We start from the raw sequence: 17,529 nt of genomic DNA, 5'->3' as shown, positions 1-17,529 counted from the left end.
TTATTTGCTAGCCCAAACCTGAATATTCCCCATATCCCAGTGCCTACGGGCATAGACCTTTTGAGTATGCAATGGAGCTAATATTGTACACAGATACTTTTCTTTTTTTTCTTAGAGACGCTCTACTTTGGTACTTCTTTGCCATGTTTTTCTCCAGTCTTTAGATCTTCCCGCATTTATGAAACTTTGAGTAACAGTGTATCTATTTCTTAAGGTCAATGGAAGTTATAATTATGTGTCTAATGATCTACTCAATTCTGTTTTTGTCTACCTTTAATTGTGTATTGAACTGTTTCCCTTCAGTTCCCTCGAAGTTATAGTTGGGCTGGAAAGCAACAGCAAAATATTCACAGTCAATGTGCACGGGCTACTTCAGTTACAGGTTAGTAGACATCAGTAACACACCGGGCTTCACAGAAGTGATTATACACGTGACAGTTTAGTGGTTCCATTCCCGCAAGCCTGGTACAAATTCACAGCAAATGGAACAAAATATTCTTGATTGTTTCATGGTGGAAGAAATTGGCTTCTTGGCTATTACAGCGTAATGGGCAAGCGACTTGAGTTGTGACTCACTGGACAGTAATGCTGGTTTGATGTCAAAAGCATGCCATGAGATGTTTAAACCACGTTTCCCTGCTAATGTTGTACTTTATTGTGGGGTATCATTGTGGAAACCAATGTGAATTTCTTTTGCTGGATTCATTAGATCTGTGTGACTATCAATTCCAGAATCTAGGAAAGCAAGGCAAGAGATTTTACAAACCGGTACAAAGTAAGGTATTTGAAATTGTTGCAAAACAGCACATTTCAATTGATCATAGTAGAAAGATGTACTAGGGAAGCTGAACGATTTGTGGAATAATTAAGCAGAAAGAAAGATCAGAAATATTTTATTGTGTGTATATTTTTAAATTAATAAACAAGAAAGGCCAGTCAGCCCCTTGAACTTGAATCACAAGTCAACTAACTCATGGCTGATTTGTACTTCAATTTGATTTGCCTGCCCATTCCTGTGATAATTTTACCTAATCAAAATTTGGTATCTCGTTCTTGAAATTTTAAATAGCTCTATTTCTGAGAGGAGAGAATTCCAGATTTCCACTACCCTTGTGGGAAAAAGTCATTCCTAATTTCAATCCTTAATGTCCTAGCTCCAGTGTTAAGATTGTGCTGTCCCGTTCTGCCATTAGAGGACATAGATTCTCCTTCTATGCCCTCACTACATTCTTCCATCATGTTAGACCTGTCAATTGGAGCACCCCCTCAGTCTTTTTAAAGTCTGGGGAGTAGGAGCCAGTTTATGGAATCCAACCTCTTTATTGAACCCTCTAAGTCCTGCTGTAAATCTACTCTGCACTGCACCCCATGAAAGGCCAGTATAACTCTTTCCTGAGGTGTGGAGAAAGTGAGATCTGCACATGCTGGAGATCAGAGTCGAAAAGTGTGGCGCTGGAAAAATGCAACCTGTCATGTAGCATCTGAGGACCAGGACAATCAACATTTCAGGCATACGCCTGATGAAGAGCTTATGCCTGAAATGTTGATTTTCCTGCTTCTCGGATGCTGCCTGACTTGCTGTGCTTTTCCAGCGCCACACTTTTCGACTCTTCCAGGGGTGTGATGGCCAAAACTGAACACTGTTTCTGATTGGTGTCTGACCAAGAAACTTCAAAAACTGATGTATAAATTTCTCCCCTTTGCATTTCAGCTCTTTTGACATAAACATAAGAAACAGGGTTAGGCCCTCAAGTCTGATCCCCTTTCAGTAAGATGATCTGTCTCATCAACATTTCTTTTGTGCCAGCTACTTATATCCTTCAACTCTCTGATATTTCAAAACCTTATGTCAAGTGATCTAGCCTCCACGACTCTCTGGGGGAGAGAGCCATAGACGTTTACTACAGTCTGAGAGATGAAATTCCTTCACACCTCAATTTTTAAATGAGTGTCCCCTTATTTGCTAACCTGTCCTCTAGTTCGAGATTCCCCATTGTGGAAACATCATTTCAGTATCTATTTTCTCAAGCCTTCTCAGGATTTTGTATGTTTCACTAGGATCACCCCTCTTTCTTCCAAACTCCAGGGAATAAAGGCTGAACCTATTTAGCTTTTTTCGATAGAGCAATCCCTTCATTCCAGCAACCAGCCAATATTCGATTAGATTTTGATTACTTTGTGTACCTCTGCATTAATTTTCTAATGATTTAAGGATGTGTACATCCCTTGCTTCTCCTGTTTCTAATTTCTCATCATTTTTTGAATTCAAAATGACTATTCTAACTGCACTGATTCAAAATTAAGCCCTTAAAGAATTTTCAGAAATTGGATTTTTACTTAACTCCACTGTGTGAATTTATTTCAGTGATGTAAGAAATTTTCTATTTAAGTTGCTGACCTAGAGAAACAGCAGTCTCACAAGATTCAAGCTGAGAAACACAAGTGCATCAAATGATAAGGTAGAAGAAAGTTTACAACAATTATGATTCTTACATTTGGAAACTGCGAAGGCAGCCAACAGAGACTGGAAAATGAGATAATTGCTCCAAATAATTGTGGCTACATTCATGTGTCTGAATTTTCAAAATTGTTTGAAAAGCTTTGAAGCACTGGAAACAGTTTATGACTGCAATGGAAACTTTACCCTTCAAACACTTTGCCATGGATCCTTTAATTTCTTTTTATTCATTCATGGTGTCTCTGGCTAGGCACCATTCATTGTCCATCCCTAATTGTCCAGAGGGCAGGTAAAGGTCAGTCACATTGTAGATCTGGAGTCACATGTAGGTCAGAATAGGTAAGGATGACAGTTTCCTTCCCTAAAGGATGGGCTTTTCCCTAACAATGATCATGGTTATCATTAGACTCTTAATTCCAAAATTTTTATTGAATTCAAATTCCACCATCTGCTGTGGTGGGATTCAAACCCAGAACTTTCCCTGGGTCTCTAGATTAACAGTCCAGCAATAATACCAGTAGGCCATCGCCGCCTCCTAAGCAGATGCTCGGCTTTGGATCTGTTATGCCTGAGGAATTTGCCAATCAAGTACCAACAAATCAAACAATGACATAATACTATTTTGAAACATGATGGTATTAACTGAGGGCCCCTAAAATGCTGTTGGGAAAGTACATACACATTGTCTAGATCAGATTTCCAGATCTTGTAGCCTGTATGGTGATCGCGGTAGAATCGTAATCATTGTTGTAATTTTAACCTTGACAAGTGACTTCTGTCAACCAGCTCATGTTTAGCTGGAAGCCGTTAGCTGCTGTGAAATGAATGCACTTTTTACCCTGATGGGTTTGTCCTGAAACATTGCTAATCTTGAATGAATGCAAATGAACTTTAGCACTGAATGGAATTTAACAATTATCCTCAGCAAGATGAAGAGCGCTTAGTATTCTTCATTACTTTCTAAAGATTGCTTTCACACGATGTACTGAACAAGCATCAGTCTGGCACTCAGTTTAGGGAATCCATAAAGAGTTGTGATTTTCCAGTCGGCCAGTATTGCTTTACATCACCTGTAATAGGTCCATCGAGTATTCTGAGGGGATAATGTTGCAGTCACATCAGGCTTTCTGGCAACTTTACATAATCACAAGCATTTGTTAACTTGGTTAAGGTATCCTTTGACTTTACCATACATTCTAATTACATTTTTTACCTCTAAGACTTGAAGTATTTTTTATGTGGGGATAAAAGTGCTAGGAGAGACTACAAAGGCTGCTATGATTTTCAATGTACATTTTGACCTTTGCAAAAGTGTTATGGAAGCAGCACAGATGTCAGACAAAAGCAGACTATAATAGCCACTAACAGTCTGGCGTCACGATGGATGTTTGTTTGCACATTGAAGCAGACACCAGTCTCTGTAACTTTCTATCTGGTGACTCAGTGCTCACCCGGTTCCATGCCAGTCAATAGTAGACTGATGGGCTTCTACATGCCATTGTGAATGTCAGCTAATGGGTGAAACCTAATCTACTTGATCTCTTCTTCCTCCCCGATCCCAAATAAAAAGCCTTGCAAATAAGGTCATGGTAAGAACCTCCTCATGCCAGTATTCTGCCCTCTCCTGGGGCTTCTTGGACCATTTACGTACATTTTTTAAAACACGTCAGGCAGAATCTGCCTCTTGCTTTGCAGGGTTCTGAGGGCAGAAACGGAAATGGCATCACAGATGAAACACCTAGCCATGCCAGTTAGCTATTCACAGCCAAGGAGCCCCCGACAATCATGCACCAGGGATAGACAGGAAGTGGACAGCCCCAGGGTCAAAGGTTAGGGCATGAAAAGGAGCACCCAGACAGACATCCACTTCCATTCAACAACATTCGACATTTAAAGAGCTTTTGTACGTCAAACTATTGGTACCTCCTGCTCCAATAACTGTTCAGTCTGTCCAACCTTTTCTTTTCCTTTTTATTTTCTTTGAAGTCTGGGCCTCTTCTACTTAATGCTTCAGTGGTTGTTTGACCTCCTCTCTGTCCTGCTTTAGTATAATTGCTGGCCTTTATTTTTGAAAGAATGTTCTCATTAATGATTTGTAGTTTTTTTGTATGTGCTGTGCATCTCCACCTGTATTTGCACGAATGCTATTTTCTCCAGCATTGCTTCAAACTCAAGGTGATGTTTCCATAGCTGCTCCTGCTGAGCATGATTGACTTCATACGCAAGTTCCTCCATATCCTCTTGTAAACAGGCAATTGTTTCATCTGATCAGATAAATGAAGCTTATAATCTTCCCGCTTTTCTTTCTTTCCTTGTGAGTTGAGCGGTGGTATCACCTAAAGACTTCACCTCATTTCAGTACTCTCAGGATTGGATACGATTTCGTTTTTAGCCTCTTCCTCTTGAACTTACATTTTTCTCTCCGCAGCAGAGAGCTGAGATTCTGGCACCACTAAATCAGAAGGAAGTGAAGTGAATCATAGAAAGCCGGCCATTTGCCCCACCAAGTCCACACCAACCCTCTGAAGAGCATTCCATCCAGACCAACCCTATCATTGTAACCCTGCATTACCCATGGCTAATCCACCTAGCCTACACATCCCTGGGCACTATGGGCAATTTAGCATGACCAATCCACCTGAACATGTACATCTTTGGACTGTGGAAGGAAACCGGAGCACCCGGAGGAAACCCATGCAGATGCAGGGGAAAATGTGCAAACGTCACACTAAGGGTGGAATTAAATCCAGGTCCCTGGCGCCGTGCCACCCACACTGTTCGCAGTCGTTACACCCACATTGTTCTGTTCTGTCATATTCAGTTTTACAAATATTTTTGAATAGTTTGAAGAGATATCTGTTGGGTATCTCTGCTTGTCTGATTGATTCCATGGATCATGATAAGTGTTAGAATGGTAGATTCACAATTGACACTTGAGCAGTATCTGCAGTGTAGAACATCTGTGACATCAAGGCAAATTAACTGTATTTGCACTGCAGAACTATCAATCCTGCATGTGGAATTGGGGAACTGTTCTATGCTGAAAGTTTTACTTTTTGAGTTTCATCCTGACTTCCCATGTCAGAATTCACAGGGGAAGTACATTGGCAATTCAATCTTAGACAACTGTGAAGGTGTCACCAATTTTCTGAGGACGGATAATTTGAGTTTTTGCAAACACTTTGGGAAGTGTGATAGCATTAATGTTTTTCATGAGATTGAAAGTGTGAGACGTGTTCATCAGCCTTTGGCGCATCATGTAAATCATCAAACCCCAGTTTCTCGATCCCTGCATAGACACATGGGATAACAACTGGTCTTTATCGTAGCTTGAAGTCATTCTGTTTGGGCACGTACATGGTTCTTTGTTGCTCCTGGAGCTTTTGCTGCAGTGTACTGCTTCAGCCAATGAGATTTTCTGCCATATGCCTTGCAAATTTATTGAAGGCAAATCATTTCCTTATTGCGTGTGGACAGATATCCTGTCCACGGGCCTTGATATCTTTGGGTATACTATTGATTGTGCCAACCCTCAAGTTTGTCTGTAGGATCTGTAAGTTTTATTGACCTATGAGGATTATCTATCCCTCCGGTATCTCTGGTTGGTTTCTCTTGCAAACCTTCCTGAAAAGCTTCCACTAGGAGAAAGTGAGGACTGCAGATGCTCAAGACCAGAGTTGAAAATGTGGTGCTGGAAAAACACAGCAGGCCAGGCAGCATCAGAGGAGCAGGAGAATCGACGTTTCATGAATCCTGAAGAAGGGCTTATGCCCGAAACATCGATTCTCCTGCTTCTCGGATGTTGCCTGGCCTGCTGTGTTTTTCCAGCACCATATTTTTCAACTCTGAAAAGCTTCCACGCCAATGGAAGCTGTCACCAACTCAACAACTGTTTGCTACCCTTATCTGAAAAATCACATAATGAGACCTTTTCTCAATCATGTACACAGTATAACATCTCAGATTCACATATACAGTCTGGTATGCTTACTAGGACTACTACTATATTACATGCAATATTAAATGGATGCCTTAATGAACAGAAACTAAGATGAAGATCTCTTACACTGGACCATCACTGCTCCTCGGATGCTGCCTAAACTGCTGTGCTCTTCCAGCACCACTAATCCAGAATCTGGTTTCCAGCATCTGCAGTTATTGTTTTTACCTACCATCACATGTTGTGGTGTTTTGTAGCTGTCTTAAAACTCTAGTGCTTTCCTGAGATCTATGCAAGATTGCAGCACAGCATACACTATTACTGCTTATCTCCTGCACCAGTGTCTTTCAGTGTGCAACTTGAGGCACATTTTCTAGGATCATGGAATCCCTACAGTGTGGAAGCAGGCCATTCAGCCCATCAAGTCCATACCAATCTTCTGAAGAGCATCCCACCCAGACCCACCCACACCCCCTCCCCAATCCCTGTAACCCTGCATTTACCATAAGTAATCCACCCAACCTACATATCCCTGGGCATCATGGGCAATTTAGCATGGCCAATCCACCTAACCTGCACACCGTTAGATCTTGTAATTTGACATAAGCACTAAGATTTCTTGTTTACCCAAGCAATCTTGCTGAGTAAAGCTTTCACTGCAAAAAATATGTCAATTGCTAACAATTTTGTTAAGAAGATAGAGCTTAGAGAGAGAGTGTGGGGGGAGGAGGTGGGAGAGAAAAGGAAGCATTGAGGTATTGCAGAAAGTACAGCCCAGAAGGCATCCACCCCATTGATACTATGTCTTCAACTCAAGCTGTCCATTTTGAAACTGGTTTCTGGCTTATTGCAACTTTATTATGTGCAATTTAAATATGTATCCAATTGTATAGTGGATTGTGTCTCGATTAGTTGCGGCAAAATGCACTCTTATTCTCACTTCTCTGAAAGTGGTGGAGGTGATTTTGAATAAAAGTTCAATTCTGAAAATGCTGGAAATCTTAAATAAAAATAGAAACTGCTGGAGTAACTCAATCAGAATCAAGTCAAGTCTGATATGATTCTTCTTTAGAATTGGTTTCTCTGCCCAGAGGAAGTTGAGTGAGAGCATGCTGTAAATCATGGGGAAGAACTAGCACCTCAATCCTTCTATCTCATCATCAATGCGGGCCAACCAAGGTTCTCAATAGATATCTGAAACTGTGGTCCAGCTAATTTAGATGTCAAATTGGGCTCCTATCAGCTTAGCTTTCAGTTAGAGCCAAGCTAAAGAGAGGCCCAAAAGTACTTTCAGTGGCCCCATGGAATAGGATTGTTCCTTTCCTCTGAACAAAATAACCTGGGTCATTTCTGATCTGGAAACACCTGCCCCCCACAACCACCCTTTTCACCCATCCCAACATTACCAACCTGTTTCTTCACATTCTCCCTTTTATCTGGGCCTGGGCTTTGTTTGGACTGCTTGATATTGCAGTGGTTTGGTGATGATGGGTTGTCCTGGCACACTTGCTTCTGCTCCTGGCCCTCCCCACTCTGAGGTAATGAGGTCTACCATTCCAAATGGGACTGGCCTCCATTGACAGCATTGGGCATTCTTCCAGTTGCTTACCTGAAGATTACATTGAGGGGCAAATCTTGTTAATCATCATTTTTGTTTATCTTCCCTCTTTGGGTGCTCCCTTCTTAGAAGTCCATTAACAATCTTTCATCATCCAAATTTGCCCGCTATAGAGTTGGCTGCTGTACATATTGTCCTATTTGAGGTTCCAGGAGTTTACCTCAGTAATTGGAAATAGAGAAAAAAAAAACTAAACTGAGGAAGTCTTGTGGTGAGTGGGTTCTGTTCTTGCATTCGCGTTCATGTTCCACCCCAAGACACGATGATTGTGGAAACCATATTCCCACCGTGGCCAAGCAGGTTGAGTGTCAACTTATAAATTCTTTCAACCGACATCAGTGATAGTTGGTCAGGATGGGGGAGTATCTGGTCAACTGTGATGGACAGAATTGGAGCCTCTATTACCACAGTCCATAACTGCAAACTACAATATGCCTGGAAAAGCGTACGTTGCTCAGCAACCCGGATTTGTTTGGGCTCCCGATTGGCTGGACGTCTGGTATGAATCAGATAGGTATAAACAGTGTGGGTTTTGATCCCTGCTCCGACTGGGATGGATTTGGGACTAGCCTCCTTGCCCTATACTAATGACAATAATGATATTGTGGATCGGACATACCACTGGGCAGAGAACTCAAGAAAACTTGACTTTAAACCTGGAAGTAAGTGGTTCTGCTATTAGGGGAAAGTGAGGACTGCAGATGCATTCCTGAAGAAGGGCTCATACCCGAAACGTGGATTCTCCTGCTCCTTGGATGCTGCCTGACCTGCTGCGCTTTTCCAGCAACACATTTTCGGTTCTGCTATTAGAACCACTTTATCATGTTGTGCCCATTTGGGGGAAGATGGTCAGTTATTTAGCAATTTTACATGGAATATTTCACCCGACAACAAAATCTGAAACAAGAGGCTGGTCAGTGTTAAAGAGTTGAATTCATCAGGAGCTTGTGAGGGTGACTCCATGGAGCACTGCTTAAAACCCTGAGGTTAAGCTGGAAGGCCATGCCAGTGATATGCCATGTGGGAGATAAAGGACTCCAGAGTGAATTTACTATTGAATTGTCAGTGGCAGTGCAAGTCACCATGACCCAGTATTTTCTATGCCTTCAAGTTGTTTCTGGCAGGGACTGGAGATGTTTGCAATGTGAGCCAATTTTCCACACAGGCTGGTGACTGATGCCTTATTCTGTAAAGTTATTTATTTTTCAGTGCACCAACTCCCACTAGGAGAAGTCTCCCGGTTTTATAAGAGCTTGGGAATCCAATGACTACAGCCAAGCTCCCATGCCCGAGGGTTTGTTGTACGTTGTTGCAGAGTAGCTCTGAGAATATTGATGCAGTAATAGATGAATGTCCACTTTCCGGGAGTTTGTATTACGTTTTCAGGACAATTTTGTGCGTCCTTGCTATCTTAAAGAAGAAGAAAATCAGTTCCCATGAGTCCGGCGGCAGAATTAGCAGCTTTTAGAATGATCTATGAAGCAGGTTCTCTGACAGCAAGTGTGGGATTAGGATCTCAAATATTCCTGAGCCTCAATCATATCATAAAGCGAAGAATCTGTGCTAAGTTCAAACATGGCTCGTTGTCCCTTTGTGTCACTTACCCAGCAAATGTTCAGTGCAAGTTATGCAACTTCCAAGGTCAGTAATGAATATATAGTTGAGGTACTAATGCAATTACTCAAGGCCTACTTGCCTCTGAGGCTGGCATAACACTGTAATGTGCTCTAACTGTACTTCTGCCCATGTTTTCGATACCATTCGCTTTCAGTTACCTTCATTTTAATTAGAAATGTACCTTCACTGAAGCTTGCATAGTTAACCTGTGGTTCAAATATTAATGGTTAAAGAAAACAGGCAAATTTGTTTTAGTCAAAAAAAAAGATTGCTTCCACTTGCAGATGACAGAAGCTGACCCTTACATTAGATTTATATATTTTTTTCTTCTTCTGTGTTTTTCAGGCTGGCCAATATACCTCCATATTTGTGGACAACAGTGCAGGAGCACCCATTTCTATCCAGAGTGGATCAGATTTTATGGGAATACTTGTTGGAGTATAGCAAGTCATATCCTCTTTTGAAGAAATTAACTTTGATGCCAACTTTAACGTTAGAATTCTGCTCTTTTTAAAAAAAACGTCAGTGATGGAATAATTCAAGTAACTGTTGACATGAAGAAAGACTGGTGGGATTTTACCTTCAACAATTGCTACCTTTTGTTCCCTGCCTCATTGTTCTTTCATCAGTCTTTAAGAAATCCATATTGGTTAGAACTTCAAAAAAAATACGCAGTGCCACGCTCAGTGGCAGGTTGTCATCTGCAACACTGGACTGCAAAATGCTAAAGTGATTGTACATAACTTTCCTTCAGGCACAGCAGTAGAAAGGTTAACCAAGACATGCACATTGAAGCTGTTATTGCCTTGCTAATGGTAAAGCTCCTCACAACAACAAAAAAATTAATTTTATTGATTAAATATCATTGTAATATTGGAATGTTGATTCTACATTATTGTATGCTCAGTGATATAGTATCTTGCAGCTTTATTAATGGCTCATTGCTGCCCAGCAATTTTGAGTTGTTTCAGTGGACACTGGGTTACTGGTATGACTTTTGGATTCACTAGCACACCTACTAATTGTGCAGAAACTCTAAGCTGCACATGGGAAAGGAGAGAAGAAACCCTACATTACACACTACAACTTGAACGAAAATGTTGTGGTTCACAATGCGAATGTCCAGATTAAAGAGGATTTGATTGATGACAAACATTGGTATTTGAAATGAGCTATGAGATGTGTAACCGTGTACAGAGTTGAGAAAATGTAAGGGGCAAATTCCTCGATTTGGAAGTGGACTTGCAAGCAAGTTTTATTCCTAGCATTTAGACTTGTGACACTCTGGTGCAATTTCAAGCATTTTTGAAGCCAGACTTTGACATATTACATGTACTTATACATATATATAAGGTCTTGTGTTATATGTGTACCCTGCTGAAACTTTGCTATGTAAATAATTGCAATGGAACACTGAGTACCCCAGAGCTGTTACCTGTGATGCTACTAGATGGCACAGTACTCAAATGGAAATTTCAGTGTTAAAATACACCACTCTTGAATGGAAGCACAATTAATAGACATAGTATTGTGGCCCCACAAATTACTTCTACTGAAAAATATTTGTCGAAAGCAAAGTCCACATTTTTTCTTCATAACTGAAGTTACTAATATCCATACTAAAGGTTGCAATCAAATTTTACAAAACATTAAAAATGGCATAACAATTCCCCACTGAATTGTCTTTATAAAACCTTCATTAACTTCTTTGTAAACTTTGAAACCTCAAGAGCTGGGTCACTTTACCAGCCGGCTGTCTAAGCTGTTATTAGGCTTATGTTGCACATTAACACTGGGGTATAGACCCAGATAAATCAAATTACCTTTCTATGCTGTAAATTCAATACACTTCTGAACGTATATAACTTGCAGTTTCATAGCATGTAATCTTGTACATAAGCAGGGGTTGAAAGAAAAGGTACAGTCCTCTGACGATTGGAACATTTGAGAGTGTGCTTGATTTAAAAAACTTGGAAAGCTACAACTGAATTCTTAAAGGTTTTATTGCAGACAAACTTTTTTTTAATGTAAATTAGTGATTGATGTAAGTAGCATCCTTTCAGAAATAGCTGCCATTACTTACAGTGAAATTTCATTGTCACTTGCTTCTCTGCAACTTTTATTTTGCCAGCTACCAAGTGGGATTACTCCATTGATCCATCTTTTGTACACGAGTCTACTAACTATAAAGCCGTATGACCTCTGACTCAGTGTGAGAAATCCCACAGGACATTACCAAATAATGTGTGTCAAGTGCAAAACCTCCTATTGTCACACTTACTAAGCCCAAGTCTTGCTATTCTTCTGCTTTCAAACAGAGTTCAGTGTGAATGCCAGGTTGAGTGTAAAATTGGGCAGGTGTAACAGGTGGAGTGCCACAGGGATCAGTGCTGGGGCCACAATTTGTTGAGGAAAGTAAATGTTCTTTAGCCAAGTCTGATGTGCGAAGGCATTTGCTGAGGATGTCACAAAGAGTCTGCAGAGATATATAGACAGATTAAGTGTGTAGCCACAAGCTTGGCAGATGGGGGAAAAAAGTGGGAAAATGTGAGGTTATGCACTTTGGAAGGAAGAATATGTATGCTGGATATTATCTAAACGGAGAAAGCTGCAGCACAGAGAGATTTGGGAATCCTCGTGCAAAAATCTCAAAAAGCGAACATGCAAGTTCAGCTGGTAATAGGGAAGGCAAATGATATGTTGACCTTTATCTCAAAATGGAGTGTAAAAATAGGGAAGTCTTGCTAAAATAATCCAAGGCACAAATCAGGCCACAGCTCGAATACTATAAACAGTTAGGGGCTCCCTATCTAAGGAAAGATATCCTGGCTTAGAAGCAGTCCAGAGCATGTGCAGTAAACTGATCCAGGCGTGGAGGGACTGTCTTATGTGGAGAGCTTAAGTAGGTTGGATCTACATTCATTGGACTTTAGAAGAAAGAGAGGCAGCCTTTTTGAGATATACATAGGGTTCTGGAGAGGCTAGATACATAAAGGTTGTTTCCCCTTGAAGGAGAGGCAAAGACCAGAGGGCGTCATCTCACAATAAAGGGTTGCTCTTTCAAAACAGACAGGAGGAGGCATTTCTTTTCTCAGAGGGCAGTGAACTTATGAAATGCTTTACCACAGCGAGCTGTTGAGGCTGGCTCATTGAGTATATTCAAGGTCGTGATAGATTTTTAATCAGTAAGAGAATCAAGGTTTCTGAGGAAAAGCAGGAAAGTGGTGTTAAGGATTATCAGATCAACCATGTTCTAATTGAATGGGAGAGCAAACTGGATGGCTTGAATGGCCTGCTTCTGCGCTTTCGTCTTATGGTCTTTTAGGGTGTAGAGCGGGTGTATGATCCAGAACTGTTCTGTTCCTGGTTTATTTAAAATCAGGACTTTATTTTCAAATGGCTGCTTCTTGTAGCTCCATTCTGTCACCCGACTCTTGACCGTGATGTAAAGTTCTGTTTTCAATGTGTTAATCCTTCCCTGACTCATGCTAAAGCCTGTTGTGGGTTATGTATTTGAAACATCTCTCTTTGGTTGAGCCAATGAGGATTCCCAGCGATCTGCTGGGAGGAAAATGGTTCATTTATTTCCTGTAGCCAAGCTGTTGTGGCCCTTTAGTGTTGGCTGGAAACAACACAAACATGAAATGGTTTTGCCACGAGGTTATATGCGATGAGCTTGGTAGTCAATTAACATGAACAGGTTTAATGTTGGCCCTGCAATGGGAGCTGCGGTGTCAGCTCAATGTTAAACTCTATGCCAGTTTCATGCTGTATTTAGATGCTAGCTCCAATATCAACGTGAAAGGAGAAAACTTTGCCTGAATGCTGCAGTGACATTGTCAGTAGAACAGCCTTGAACTGACACCGCAGTTACAAATGCACCTCAAATTTCATTGTCAGCGTTGCACTGGCCATATCCCTAAGCACAGTGGCTTCAGTCTTCAGTTGTCAGATAGTCTGCCTGCAAATTCCCAGTTAGAAACACAGGTTCCATTTTGTATTTTCCCCCTCTGGACGTGAGCTGGCCTCATGTCCAGGGTCCCAGCTCTGAATGAGCCAGACTTGGAACAGCATTTAACATTTGTTCTTCAGCTATGAGCCAATCTTGCCCCAAGTCTCCATCTGTACAGAATATGAAGGTCGGTGAACAATTTTTCTTTTTGCTTTTCTGGACTTGTAACTGGGAATTACAAGTATTCATTATCTGATGTGTTTTTGAGACAAGGATTGGAAAGAGAAATCTTGCTGTCCTGTCTGTGTTTTCCTCAATCTAGCAGCCTTGTCTGTGATTTGCATTAATAGGTCTAGTTCTGAGGGGGGTTTTTTTCTGTTTGTTCCCAAAGTCTCTATTTGCTTCTAAGTTCCCTTCGCTGTTTGTTCCTAAGTCTCCCTCTGCTGCTTTGTGTATAAGTCGTCTGTGTTGTTTATATTCTGTTCTGGTGTTTGGTAAATCATCTTCTCAACTTTCAACTTCCACCTCTGGCTGCTAATGCTCCCATATCACATAAAACCCATTTCCTGGTCTTCTTGCCCCATCTCCCAAAATGCAACTCATTCTAAAACAGCATTCATTGCTCGAAGATTTCATAACCATGCCCCACATCTTCCAAATCCAGCATCAGCTTCCCACAACCATCGTACACACTACTCCCACATCCTGTTTCTTTCAAAGTGTTTTTGGAAAAAAAGGCACACTGAAGATTCTTACAGGATGAGGCCACAGTGTCTGTTAATCCACTAATTACACACTGTTAAATTCTGCAACCAACCCAGAAAGCTCTTACATTTTGGGAGATAAAAATAGATTGTTGTAGCCCAATCTTTTGAAACAGTGAGGCCTCAGAGCCCAAACCCTTCATCAAAGAGATCATGGGCACAGAATGCAATGTCGGAGCTAATGTTAATCAGAAAACCCAAGCTTTTAAAACTCATTTTAAATCTTTTAATTTGGACAGTGTAGATCTCAGCTACTGTTTAACAGTGAAAAAGCCTTTGGGTGATTCAATTATGTCACTGTGAGAGCCTCAGAAAGCTGTTTGCACACTCGAATTCAATTATCCATGTTTACATATTGAACAGAAAATGAGGCTGTGGATAGCTTGTCTATATACCGAGGTTGGAATACAGGATGGGCAAATATAATTCAGGCCCTTTTCTAAAGTTAGGCATCCCATCCTTTTACCTAATATTTAGATATTATTTAAATGATTAGCCTGATCAGTTTGTGTTCCCAATCTACCATTGGCCATATTGGATTTGGGTGGCAGCAGTGGGGCATTTTGTTTTGCATGAGGGCTAGCCGTCTTGAGTTTTGTTAACGATGTGCCTATGGCCACTGTTTACTACTGCTGGAATTACCAACCCCTACCTGCTGAGGTACAAAGGCCGTGCTGACGTCCTCCCCACTACCTGTCCCATTAGCCCATGCCCTTCTCCCTCTATGTTAAGGACCTAAAAAAGTGTACCTGTCTTTGAAAATTCAGAACACTTTCAAATCCAAATCCCCAGGCGGTAAAGGATCCCGTTACATCTTCTGGCCTGAACAATATTTATTCTTCAATCAGCATAATTCAAATAGATTATCTTGTTCTTATCAAGTTGTTGTTTGTGGGAGCTTGCTGTACAAACTGGGTGCAAGTTTCTTACATTAGAACTGTGATTCCATTTTAAAAGTACTTAATTAGCCGTAAAGTTCTTTGGAACATTCTGAGGTTGTGGAAGTTTCTGCACATGCACCTTTTAATGTAAAAGCAAGTTCTTGATTTTTATTCATCTAGACCCCAGAGCTAGTCAGCTTTATCCAGGCTACTTTGATGGCCAATATAGCTCACTTCTTTGAGGTTTCCAATATTAAGTCAGATTTAATCTGAGTCACTGAATTAGGAACACCTAGTGACAAAAGACCCCGATATCCAATTTTGCAACACTCAGGAAGCCTGACTTGGTTGGGAATCCCTGCCTGATTTACAGTGGGAGTCTGACCAAGCCTAATGGGGGGAGATTTAAAGTAATTGTGTGTAGTTATTTTACAAACCTATGACAATTTAGGATGGAGAGGAGTCAAACTGGTTTGAGAGCAGGGAGCAAGGATTTCTCTGTGTCACAGGCTAATAATTGAAACCCACCACAGTAAGCATGTACAATACCTGCATGATAATTTACATGAGCATTTTCCATTATAATTTATGACATGGAAGTTTATAATGGATGTGCATGCAGGCATATGATTATTAATGTATTATAAATAGATATATTTATTCTGCATACAAACATAAGCACTATACAAACATACATAAAGTTGTTTAAATATGCTGTTATATATTTTAAAGTTGGTTTATTCCTGAACTTCTTTAATTGTACAAAATATTTTAATTATGTAGTGTTTCCTATTTTTCATTCCACACACTTCTGATTCTATATAACCTCTCATTATCATTTTTACTCATCATTTCAATTATCCCCAACAGCCTAAATATGCCACCATAATAAAGTATTCACCATTATAACATTAAAATTGTCATGTGTTGTAATGAAAAATCCAATGTAAACATTCCCACACAAACGTCACGATAAAAAGACCTGGTACTTCTTACCTTTTGGTTCACTATAGCTAGAATTCCAATGATTACCTGTGGGTGTAGGAAGGGGGTGAAATTTGCCTCTTTACACAAAACAGGCTCGACTCCAGTCGAATAGAAAATTAAAGATCTTGTAAAATGGGGGTTGATTCACATTGAACCCATTTAGCATCACTGGTACATATTCATTGCAACTCTTTTGCCCCATTCTAATCATTCAAGCTTTTTAAACACATCATTGCAAGTTCAAAACAAAAGGTGACAGCTTCTTAAATTCCTTTTCTTTCAACAAATCGATCAAACTTATTCTGAAAATATTGCCGACTGCAAAATCCCTTTTTGTAAATGAAATTTCCAATGTCCAAAATAAGGCTATAAATAATAAAAGGGTTTGAATTGTTTGTGTTGGTTTATGTTTCTTTAAAGTGGAGCCCTTAAAGTGGAGTCTAAAACCCGGCTCAGAGTTTTGATATTTTTAGCTGATTTTAAATAAAGTAATTTGAAGGTACGAATTTTCCATCATTACCATTTAGTAGTGAATTGGCGAGATACTTTTCCTTGGCTTCCCGCAGTTGTTACTTGGGAAGCTTCCAAATTGAAGGAACGCTATAGTTTATGTTGAAAGGGAGCGGAATGCTGAGTTAAATTGAAAGAGGAAAAGTCTGAGGGAATTGAAGGGGCAAAGAGTTTCTGATAACTGGGTCTGGGGTGAGGGGGATCACTCTTTCCATCTGTAATCTTGCAAGACCACCAGGATTCTGTAGACAAGCTCCTGTTGGTGTGCAGAGCACTCCTAGGACCCCAGCCTAAACCAAGGATATAATTGGAGAGTTATATTTCAGCCATAATGGCAGAATGGGCTCCATCAAAACACCACTGCTGAGAGGGTCATCTCAACCTCTCAGTGTTTTGGGGAGGCTACTGTAAAGTTCAAATGGCTATAAACCAGTGAAGTGGGTGATTGAAGGAGTTGGATGGAGAAATTACGTGATTTTCGAGTGCAATTTTAGTTTTTGTTCTTACTACGTTACCTTGAATTGGGCTCCTTGAGTTTGGCAGTCAGCTCGATGTCCAGTAGCTGGGAGCCTGACCCGGTGCGCAGACCGAACGCAAGGCCAAGGGCCAGTACAGACGACACTTGGATTGGGGCTTTAGCAGCCAGAGAGAACAGGAGCAAGCCCAACACAGCAATGGAAGTTCCCCCAACATTTGCAGCGATGATGAGAGCAGATCAGATTGAGCCAGCACGGGGAAAACATGCTAAAGCTGAGGTGAGTCGATTCCCTACAGTGTGGAAACATGCCTTTCAGCCCAACAG

The 17,529-nt window shown here is 40.7% G+C and overlaps 1 protein-coding gene across 4 annotated transcripts in view; it reads left to right on the top strand.

Annotated features, from left to right (window-relative positions):
* The window catches only part of c1qtnf12 (C1q and TNF related 12), a 98,252-nt gene extending 81,640 nt beyond the window's left edge, over positions 1–16,612 (top strand). For all 4 annotated transcript variants that reach the window (XM_087980465.1, XM_043675814.2, XM_043675813.2 and 1 more), the window contains 2 exons: positions 304–382; positions 9,979–16,612. In XM_087980465.1, coding sequence (XP_087836591.1) covers positions 304–382; positions 9,979–10,077 — 178 coding nt within the window. In that variant the 3' untranslated portion in view covers positions 10,078–16,612. The remainder of the gene's footprint in view (positions 1–303; positions 383–9,978) is intronic.
* Positions 16,613–17,529: the final 917 nt, after the last annotated feature.

Source organism: Chiloscyllium plagiosum, unplaced genomic scaffold (assembly GCF_037043375.1).
Source record: "Chiloscyllium plagiosum isolate Xiang-an unplaced genomic scaffold, Cpla_swu_hap1 HiC_scaffold_37, whole genome shotgun sequence".
NCBI classification, from domain to species: domain Eukaryota; kingdom Metazoa; phylum Chordata; class Chondrichthyes; order Orectolobiformes; family Hemiscylliidae; genus Chiloscyllium; species Chiloscyllium plagiosum.
The sequence above is the reverse complement of the archived record's forward strand: the minus strand, read 5'-3'. Positions and strand labels throughout refer to the sequence as shown.